The sequence below is a fragment of the Phalangium opilio genome, unplaced genomic scaffold (assembly GCF_054372755.1).
Source record: "Phalangium opilio isolate 3A_F unplaced genomic scaffold, DU_Popi_V2 ptg000046l_1, whole genome shotgun sequence".
NCBI lineage: Eukaryota > Metazoa > Arthropoda > Arachnida > Opiliones > Phalangiidae > Phalangium > Phalangium opilio.
The window spans coordinates 4,789,289-4,799,847 of record NW_028324169.1 but is presented as its reverse complement, the minus strand read 5'-3'; the positions used below and the strand labels follow the sequence as shown (position 1 = coordinate 4,799,847).

The 10,559-nt window shown below is 38.9% G+C and overlaps 1 protein-coding gene across 1 annotated transcript; it reads right to left on the bottom strand.

Moving 5' to 3' along the window:
- Positions 1-8,551: 8,551 nt before the first annotated feature.
- Positions 8,552-9,774, bottom strand: LOC149676408 (uncharacterized). The gene is made up of 5 exons (XM_089838722.1): positions 9,562-9,774; positions 9,328-9,492; positions 8,966-9,257; positions 8,696-8,915; positions 8,552-8,624 (listed from the first exon to the last, which is right to left on the bottom strand). Exons 1-5 carry the CDS (start codon positions 9,772-9,774, stop codon positions 8,552-8,554), a joined length of 963 nt encoding a protein of 320 aa, XP_089694848.1.
- Between the last annotated feature and the right edge of the window lie 785 nt (positions 9,775-10,559).

The window sequence follows — 10,559 nt, the reverse complement described above, 5'->3', positions numbered from 1 at the left end:
GGACAATTCGGAAAGGGACTCCGCTGAGTCGAAAAACCTCCGTAAACAAAAGAAGCCAAAGGCTATCCTGGGAGTGGTTGGCAAAAATTCTAACACAATATTCCATGGCAAACTACCAGAGGGAACAAAGATTTTTAGGAAAAAAAGCGCTGTTTGTGTATTTGTACCGCCAAATACAACCGCCGCCGAATACATGATGACTGGCTCATTAATCAGCATAAAGTTACGTCCGTGATATGTACAAGGCTCAAGACGAGAGGACCGTGCAATTCATCCTTCCATATAGTAGCGAATAATGCTGAGTTTGATATCTTAAAAAATCCTGATATATGGCCGGAAGGTTTCTTGATATCAGAGTATCGTGGATGGCTGAGACATAGCCGTAAGTTCGAAGAAGAGAAAGACGAATTTTTGGACATCATACAAGAAATAACGAACGAGTCCATCGATATCACTGAATAACAGGCGTTGGTCAAGTAAAATATTCCATAATACTCTCTACTTGTGTTAATGACTACCAAAAAAGGACAAAAGAAATATTTATCGATCAAATATCAGAATGTAAGAAAGTTGAGAACGAAACTAGATATACTACAAGAAAGTGTTTTAGACATTGAATTTCACTTATGCTGGTTTACTGAAACTTACTTCAATGAAACACACTTTTATGCGGACTATCTTCCAAACAACATGATTGCCCATCGTACTGTCCGAAAGTGCAGCAGCGATGGATGTTCAGGGAGGAGGGGCAATAAATAGTAGATAAATGTCTGACGATACAAAGACGACCCGACTTAGAAATGCAGGACAAAAGCGGGTGGGTCGAGATCCTAATAAAAAAGGGAGGACTCCGAGAAAAATCCTGGTAGGGAATCATTACTTCGCCTCCCACGTCCCCACCGTAGAATACGAGTCTCTGAGACTAAATACACAAAGTTATGATGGCGAACTATTAGAGGGTGGAGACTTTAATATCCCCAAAGTGGATTGGTATGAACTAACGTCAGAAAACTGTAAAAGCGGTGTAAAACCAAAGGCCAGAGTAGTACTAAATTTCATTTGTGCTCTTGGGTTCACGCAGGAAAATCAGTTCTCCTACTGCAAAGGTTATGTGCTGGAGCTTGTTCTAACAAACGGCAGGAATCTTCAGATCGAGCTGGATACACTATCTTTACTTTCAGTGGATAACTTCCATCCGCCTCTGAAACTTTCACTGCGAACCCGATTAGACGGAATTCTATTATCAGAGGACTGCTGGGATAAAAATAAAACTACCGAAAAGGAAATTATATCGGCCTTTACGAGTATTAAGAAACTACGACTGGTCTTGCCTCTAAGCTGCTTTCGATCCAAACATCGCTGTAAGAATTCTCCAGTCAAGAATGCGGTACATCCTTGAAGATTCGATACCTACATACGGTAAACATCCGACAAATTATTCAGATTGGTTCTGAAACGAAAACAGTATTACCACAAGATATATAAAAGATCTAAGCGTGAGCAAAACCCGGAAAAATTTTAAAAATCTAGATGCCTAGCAAAAAATACTAAAACATGATTGCTCAAACTATGCCGAACATATTGTCCATGATAAGGTTTCCCACAGCTCGGTTCAAATCGGTTTTGGACTAAAACTGAAACTGAACCGAAACTTTTCGGTTAGGATTTTCAAGAACTGAAACTGAACTGAAATTTTCAGTTCCGTTCAGCCAGGAAACCGAACTGATGAGATCAGTTTTGATTTATAACTGAACTGAACCGCATCGAAAACGCCTTCTGAAATAATCAAGAAGAAAAATACGATATCAGAGGCTCAAAATACCCAGGTTTTAGCGGTATTTTTGACTATCACTATTAACCGCTAACATTTTCAACTACCACTAAATAAGTATTTTGGAATTATGAAGTGCCATACCTTAACCAAACAATTAATTTGAAGTATTACAAATTTACATTTTTTAGAAAAATTTTGATTCTTCAAGTTGAAACTTTATTATTTAATGCCTTTAAACCAAGACTTGAGGCATATTGTCTTCGTTATAGTTTCAGCATTAAGTCTACAACGTGTAGAAACGATGAGATCAGCGGAGAAAGTTCTCTCAATTCGAAAAGATGTGCATTGAACACATAAGATATCCTTTGCAAGCTAGCTCAAAATTGGATATTCCACTTCATGAAATTTCCACCATTCAATTGTATGTCCTGAAACAGCTTCATCCAAATATTACAGAACTTCTTAGATTTTTTAGAAGAATGCATATGCATGAGAAACTAATCTTCTAGTAATTCACCTTCCAGCTCGTTTTCCATCGGAGTTGGTTCTTGGCTGCAATACCAATTGTATTTTGATGTAATAAGGTCTTTCAGGTTTTTCAGCATTCTTTTGTCGTAAAAATATTTATGCTGCTTAAAGTACTCTATTTTCAGTGCAGGGTTAAGAATAATTCCAATGAAAGGAGGTTTGTGTTTTTCTAAATCTGGAGTATATTTTTCCAGCTTCTTAATGGAAGAATTAATCGCATGTGTTAGAATATCGTCATTTGTTTTGAATGACTGCACCTCCTCCCGAAGCTTCTCTGCGTCAAGTTCGTTTGCCTTCGCCGTCCACATAATTTTCCTCTAATGGACTTGCCACTCAATATATAGCCTCCCAATTTCCCTCCCTCCCCCACGCTTACCCCTGATGCTAGGTTTTCTGGCGTCAAGCGAATGGTATACAGAGCCATCAAGAGTTTGATGAATTTTGTGGGGTTAGTTATATCAAAGAGAATATAGGGGAGGAGTGGAAGGAATGCCTCAACTTATTGCCCCTTTTTCCTAGTACAGGGCGACTTCCGCTAAGCAAAATTAAACGGGCCAGAAGCTCTAATGTACCAATTTAGGAGAAACATCATTATTTGCGCTTGTGGAGCGGGGGAGCTTCCACTCCTCTCCTTTACTCTCTTTGTTTCTATTAAGAAGGGGAAATTCTGTTTGACAATAGACAAGAAAAAATGGCGGGAAAATAGAATTTGATTCATAGTTTCTTCTCTTAGGAATATTCCTCGAAAAATAATATCTATAAAATTAAATCGTTCGATTAGCAGCCCTAATGAAATTATTACCATTAAAATCAAACAGTGAAAAACTACACGGCAATTAAAAACTTTAGTACTTCTGTCCATTCGCAATTGAAAAAGCTTTGATTAGTAATTGATTTTGGTATTTCCCGTCAAATTTTCCAAATTTAAATACAGAGTTGATTAGCTTAATAAACCCCTTCGAAATTAGAGAGAGATTTGGGACTTTAAGAGGGAATTAAAATTTCAACGTATAGATTAAATCCGACCAAAAATATCACTTTCCCCACTTGGAAATCCCTTCAGAAGAGGTGAAAAGAAACCCATTCCTTCCCGAAATCCTCCCCCCCACCATTTTGCATTTCTCGTTCGGTCTTGGTTTGCAGCCAGCACTTCTCATTCAGTAACGTCCGCTAATAGTCTGTATAAGATTTTCAGGAGTTCTGCCTTTTTACGGTAATATACTTATTCAACCCTTCACTTTTACTTACTCCCTGAATTAAATCCCAAATATCCCCAATTTATGTATTTAACTTATTAGATGGATCAGTTGTTGAATTTTATCGCGGGATGCAAGATGTCCATGAATTTAAACAAGGTTAAATAGGTTATTTTTATACTTTTTAGGATTTTGGGTAAATTAGAAAATGTATTCCTTATCTGTACAGTTTTGTCCACGGCAAACGAGAGGTTGGCCGAAGAAAATGGTTTGCTGACCAGTAAAGTGAACACATTGACTGTGGAAAATGAGTCCTTGCATTCCCAAATAAAGAACCTGCAAGAAGCTCTTAGACAAAGGCGTAAATATTTTTAATTAAATGTTCTTATTAGGTTTTTTCTTTTGTATTTTACATTGAAAAATATCTTGGCAGAATCGGAAACTAACTTTTCGCGCGCAATAAACGGGGAAGGATCGGAACCGGCGTCCGCTAGCCGCTGGAGCTCTGTACCTTTGCATGAGAGGAAAGCGGCGAAAATGCCGCGATTGGACAGTTTTGATGAGTAATTATATTTAACTATGGCGAATTGTAAGCGCAGTAAAATAGTTTTACTATTTTATTTTTGCAGTCCAGAAAAAAGGGAAAGTGGATGAGGAAAATTATAATTTTCCAGTGCGGGGAAAGTCAGCGAGGATGAAATTACCAGGCCATTCCTGCGAAGACTGCGATGGGGTATATGGATTTATTATTAGTAATTGTATTCAGTCGCGGTGTTTAAAAATATTTTTTTAGTACTACTCATCTTTACCCGAGAATGAGCGGAAGCGGCGGATGAACCTATCTTCACGACATAGGTCCGTCAAAAAAACACCCCGCACCCCTGAAAGCTTTTGGTCCCTGGACTTCGAAAAGCTTTTTAATCAGCCCAGCCCCCCCGCCAAAGAGGGGAAAATAACAAATGGAAGGAGGAGGCCACTTAGGCCAGTGGCGGCGACGCTGCCGGCGCAAACCGAAACGAAAAGTTCGGAAAACTAACTTTCAAAAACGGCCCTTTTGAGGGCCACCTTATCATTTTTGCCCTTTTTATATTGAAAAGGCAAGCTAATTTTTGCTCCTGGGCACGACAGATTAAACTGCCCAAAAAACGGCCCTTTTAAGGGCCACCTTACATTGTGTTTAGAGGTTTTTACCAAAAATGTATAGAAATAACACACATAATATTAAGCTTACATTAACTATAGGCCAGTAGGCCACCCTAAATATTGCTATTTAAATGTTAGGCATATAAATACAAACCATCTCATTTTCTTCAGAATTCAACCGTATACTAGTAAAAACACCGTATTTGTGGTGTTAAAGGGAGGGTGAAGTTGAAAACCTAGATGCATAGGCAAACATCCTTGAAATATCTCTGAATGATTTTAAAAATCAAAATAGATTCAGATTTCATCAATAATTTAACCCTAATACCATCGACCAATCGCGTAACGCCCTGCCTTCCACTTAACAAATTTTACGTGGCACGCTCAATGCCGCGTGCTGTGGTTATCACATAGCGCGCAATATTTATCACATCTCGTGCCAAATAATGATGAAATCTGAATCCATTTTGATATTTTAAATCATTCAGAGATATTTCCTGGTTGTTTCACTATGCATATAGGTCTTATAACTAGTAGAAGAATCTATTAAAAATCACTTCACCCTCCCTTTAAGACAGACTTGTATTTCTAGGTATTGAAATATTTTAAAGCAACAAATTTCCAGAGAATTCATTATGAATCTCGTAGCTTAGTTTTCTCTTGTGCCGACTTTAGGTTTCCGTACGCGCCTCCGGGGAAAGAGTAAGGTAATTCAACTAGCCGTGTGATTGGTCATCTTGTCCGATTGGTGACGTTCAGTCCGCGCGCCGGGCCACGAGAGAGTTCCCCTGATTTTCGGCTCATTTTTTGGGGATGGCAGCTCCAGGCTTACGTCTATGCTATATTACGAGTTTTATAAGCCAAAGCTGCCATCTGAAACTCGTTTTTAGGCCCCGCGATCTTCACGCCGACGTGACCATAAGTTTATAAGATATGTTCCATAAGTATTACACTACCTATCTAGCGCGGTTAAACAGGAGTCGTCCGTGGCTGCTTTTAACTCTAGACTGGACAAATTTCGTGATTCGTGGTAACCTTTTTGAGGGTACTTGCTATGTGCAAGTGCTAATTTATTGTGTTTTGTTTCAGTCTTTTTGTTTAATTAATTTTCGTTTGTTGTCTTATTTTTATTTATATTCTATCTTTTATATTTTTTTCCTTTATAATTATTATTATTTGTGACGCGGGTCACAATAATCAGTTATTGCTTTCTGTTCCCGTAAATTAAATCATTATTATACGTATTTAATCTGTACTAAGCGCTCGACCAGGCGTAGTTCTACGATAATCTATGACGTTTGACCTACGTCACTTTTCAGGGGGCCCACTCTTAAATTTAAATTCCTTATAGGAAAACTCTGAAGAACGAAATTAAAATATAGTATAATATAATATATAAAAAATCCTAAGCGAGCTTCGCAATTTCGGTGTCTATTCAAATGTGATCTCGATAAAAAAAGCTAAAATTTGGATAAATTTGACGCTAAACTATGCGAAAACTTCGTCTAAGTCAAAAATATAGGATATTATAGGACCTTTAATGAAATTATAGGATTATATAGGACTGGTTCAAAAATATAGGATATTATAGGACCGATGGGCTCCCTGCAAGGTCTCAGTAACCATTTACAAACTTATGGAACATATCTTATTAACTTATGACGTGAAGTAACCCAAAAATGCATAGCTTCAATTGAAATAAATAGATAAACGGTGCAGATCATGAAAGTATCAATCGCGACAACTTTGAGGAATAATAGCAAGGCTAACGGCATGTAGTTTCTTTTTCACTCACTCAAAACTTAAAAATTAATACGAGGCTTGCTTAGCAGCAGGAAATAGAAATAGAAATTAGAATTTAAACTTTAAAGCTCACACCTGACCTCTCGGTTAATTTGGAAAATAACTGTGATATATGATAGGTTAAAGAACAAAATTGCAAGGATTTAATTTTTTTATTTTTTTAAAAATTAAAATTAAAGATTTGGCTCCCCTTCCTTTTTTTGGGACGCGTCGCCTCGCTGTCGTTGTACGAGTGACCCACCACCCCACATTTGAAGCATTTTTTCAGCTTTTGCCGACGGGGTGGTGGGTCGATTTACCTGCGGTCGGGCCGCTGGCGGACGGCTCGTTCGGGCCACTGGCGGACGGCTCGTTCGGCTCCGCGTCCGGGGGAAGGTCTCTGATTTGAAATGTACCGCTCCCCCGGACCTTCCTGGGTCCCTTGGTAAGTGGGCGGACATCGGCTACGGCAGGACCATCGGCTACGGCGAAGGGCCGGCGGTTACAGCGTAGTTGATTCCCCATGTTTAAGTTTTCGCAGCTAGTTAAGGAATGATATTTTTGACAACCCTCTCTCTCTTTTTATAGTCGATTTCTCTCCCCCTAAAAAACTGCACTGGTGAAGTAACAGTGCTAGCAGTGCTAGGCAACGCGGGTTTTTTTTTACTGTCAGCTTGAAACTCAGGTTGGGGGGTTAAAAGGCAAGATGTATTATATGGCAGAAGTAGATTAAAAGGCGGAAAAATTTATTTTGGAATTTTGGCCTGAGATTATACATATTTTAGGTTTTAAACGTGTATATTACAAGTATTTCCTAAGCCTAATTTCTTTTAATATTGTAGCATTATATGCTAGGCAACGCGGGTTTTTTTTACTGTCAGCTTGTCCCAACTAGGTAAGTTGAAACTCAGGTTGGGGGTTGAAAGACAAGATGTATCATATGGCAGAAGTAGATTAAAAGGCGGAAAAATTTATTTTGGAATTTGGACTTGAAATGACACATCTTTTTCGTTTAGAAGGTGTATATTACAAGTTGAAAGGGTTCCTCCTCCTAAATCCAAATTAAAACTTTATATTTTAAAATCATTATTATACCCATCTTCCAGCTTAGTCTCTACTAAGCCCTTATTAATTAATATTAAGCATGTAAAGGCCGCATAAGGGAAAGAACTGAAGTTGGATGTTTCACCAAATTCTTCCTCTTTCGAACGCTTCTGGGCATAAGTGCTTGTTATAAGTATGCATTGGCATAAGTCCATGTTGTAAACTCATAGAGGGGATAATCACTAAAACTATCTGCTCTTCTATTAAGGGTTTAATGATTACTTCGAGTAATCATTTTAGCACTATTAAAGGTAACGCGTCGAGAGTAAGTAAAACGTTCTCGACTGCTGGAGCCTTACAAGCGATGGGTCTCTAACTTCTAAGCCTCTAATCTGGCCAAGGCCATCAAGTTGCTTACAATTTTTAAATTAATTGAATGTCATAGAGGTTACATTTTCGACTCAAAGTCAATTGAGTTCGACGCCCTTTTTGGAAAACCCTGTATATTTTTGAGAAAATGGTTTGTTTGTGAGTATATTTAGTCAAATTATATGAGTATTCGAGGCCGGAGCTGGGAGCAATTGTAGTATACATACTCCCAGGTCAGAGGTTGGGAATTTGCAGATGAGTCAAACTAGGTTATTGTGAGATATATGAAAAAATAACACCCCCACCACCAATAGGTGTTATTATGTTTCCAACGAGGAATGTCTGTTAAATTACATTAACCGGGCATAGTGTACGAATTATCTTTTTTTTCTTTGGCAACCCTTCATTTTTACGTTCACTGCACCGGTTTTTTTTCATATATATATATATATATATATATGGCAGAAGTAGATAAAAAGGCGGAAAAATTTAATTTGGAATTTGGGCTTGAAATCACACATATTTTAGGTTTTAAAAGTGAATATTACAAGTATTTCATAAGCCTAATTACTTTTAATTTGTAATTATTGGAATTTGTTTTCTAACCAAATATTATTAATTATAGATCTATTTACATCAAATGATTATCCATTTCCTAAAACATATTGCAGCATTTTATTTGAACTTTGAACAAATATTAGTGTGGATTAAAAAGTTAATCTTGATTTCTCGCCAATTTACTCGGAAAACAGTCATCCAGTCCCGTCCGACCAGCGCTGGACCATCGCCTGGAACAACGTACACTTCGAAATCGTGCGTTTGATCTTCGTACCGCATTGAAGCTAGGAATACCCCCTACGGTTTCATAATAGGACTCATGTACGGCTTTAGTTTGACCGACGTGTCCTTCAGTTGACACTGACTGAAACCTTCAGTGTACATTCGCTGGGAAATGACCGTGACTGCAGACCCAGTATCCAATTCCATTACCACCTTCCGGTCCTGTATGTACACGTCTACTAGAATCGGTGGAATATTCTTCCCGGCGAGTGTATAAAACGGTGACGCGTCAGTCTCGTCTTCCTCGACGTAATTTGTAGCCTTGGTGTATTTCAATTTGCGTGCCTACGTCGTCGATGTGATCCATGTTTCTTCCTGCCCGGAAGACTGGCACCGGTATTCCTGGAACTGTTGCGACAGACATTCGCATAATGGCCCTTCTTCTTACAGCTATTACATGTCTGGTTCATGGCAAAGCAGTCGCTTGGGCTGTGTCCTGACGTTCCGCATCGGTGGCATGGCTGCGAACCGGAAGACTCGCTCTGAGACTTTCCCGATACACGGTTTACGTCAGCGACAGGATCCTTATCTTGTCTCAGCATGACGGCCATCTGATTCCATGGACACCGCAGAACTGAGAGCTGTTGCCAACGTAAGGCTTGACTCACTCAATAAACGCTTCAGGATGCCCGCATTCTTCATTCCCTGTACTAACTTGTCGCGTAAGTTGTTTTCCAACTGTGCTCCAAAATCACAGTGCATCGCCAAGCGCTTCAGCTCCGTCAAGTATTCGCTGACAGTCTCCGATCCTGTCTGGTTACGTAGACTGAAACGGTAACGCTCCACCGTGGGGTTCGGAGCAGGGTTGAGATGTTCCTTTACCAATTTAACAATGACGGCATACGTCTTCGTGGTGGGCTTGTCCGGTGCTGTTAAGTTTCTTACCAGCCCGTAAGTATCTCTTCCGATCAACGCAAGCAACGTGCGACCCTTCTTCGCTTCCGGAATGTCGTTGATCTCGAAGAACAGCTCCAACCGTTCTACATATGAGTCCCAAGTCTCCAATTTACCATGAAACGGTCCAACATTTCCAATGGTCGCAGCCATTCCAACTGCCGAACTAGCGTTTATGGCAGAAAAATTCCTTTCCTCTGTCATCACACGGAACTGCACCCCGAAACTAACGCGAATACGCGGCAAAAATCTCCGTCGCCACTGTAATGTCTTTATTAGAGAGAAACTACATCCACGAATCCGGGTACGAAAGTGATATTTATTACAATTTGAACACATTTATATACGATGGTTACATCGATAAAAAGATAATAAAAACATAGTTAGTCTATTATAATAAAAAACCTAAAACATTACAGTATTTTTCACATCATTATAGGTTAGGGTTATTAATTTCTTCTGGTCATGTGGCTAAATGGAACCTTAACGACATGAAAGTTCGGGATAAAATAAGCCAAGGTCAAGAAGAGGCCAATTACTTGGGATTCGACGATCTTAAATTTATCTTCTGGAGTGTATTATGCGGATGGGTGCTTGGTATCATTGTGGTTTTGCTGGAAAACCTCTTTCATATATTGGAATTGCGTTATAAGAAGTTTAGGCGTATTTCAAACAGTTAGGGATGAACTGAATTATAAGGATCTTTGGGATCCGCAAAAGTTGACACCTCACTTTTCTTATCTTCACTTTAAGCGCGAGTTCGACCAAATATTTGTGGATTCTCAATTAGGCATAATAACACTAATCTTTGAGGCAATTATAAAAGATTAAAAATTACGTCATTTCTGACAACTTTCTCACAGACCTTTTACATAAAACACCTAGTTGCATGTAATAGTGTTACAGTGGTTTTTAGCAGAAGGGAATAAGAGAGATGGGACACACTTTATATCTCCATAATGCTTTACACTCGTAACAACAGTCTTACT

What these genes read in the sequence shown, in the direction of transcription:
- LOC149676408 (XM_089838722.1), bottom strand. Translation starts at nt 9,774, where the DNA reads ATGACAGAGGAAAGGAATTTTTCTGCCATAAACGCTAGTTCGGCAGTT. An exon ending in GAAGAGATACTTACGGGCTG is followed by an intron (nt 9,493 to 9,561) that starts GTAAGAAACTTA and finishes AAATTGGTAAAG; the next exon opens with GAACATCTCAACCCTGCTCC. An exon ending in ACATGGATCACATCGACGAC is followed by an intron (nt 8,916 to 8,965) that starts GTAGGCACGCAA and finishes ACGTCGAGGAAG; the next exon opens with ACGAGACTGACGCGTCACCG.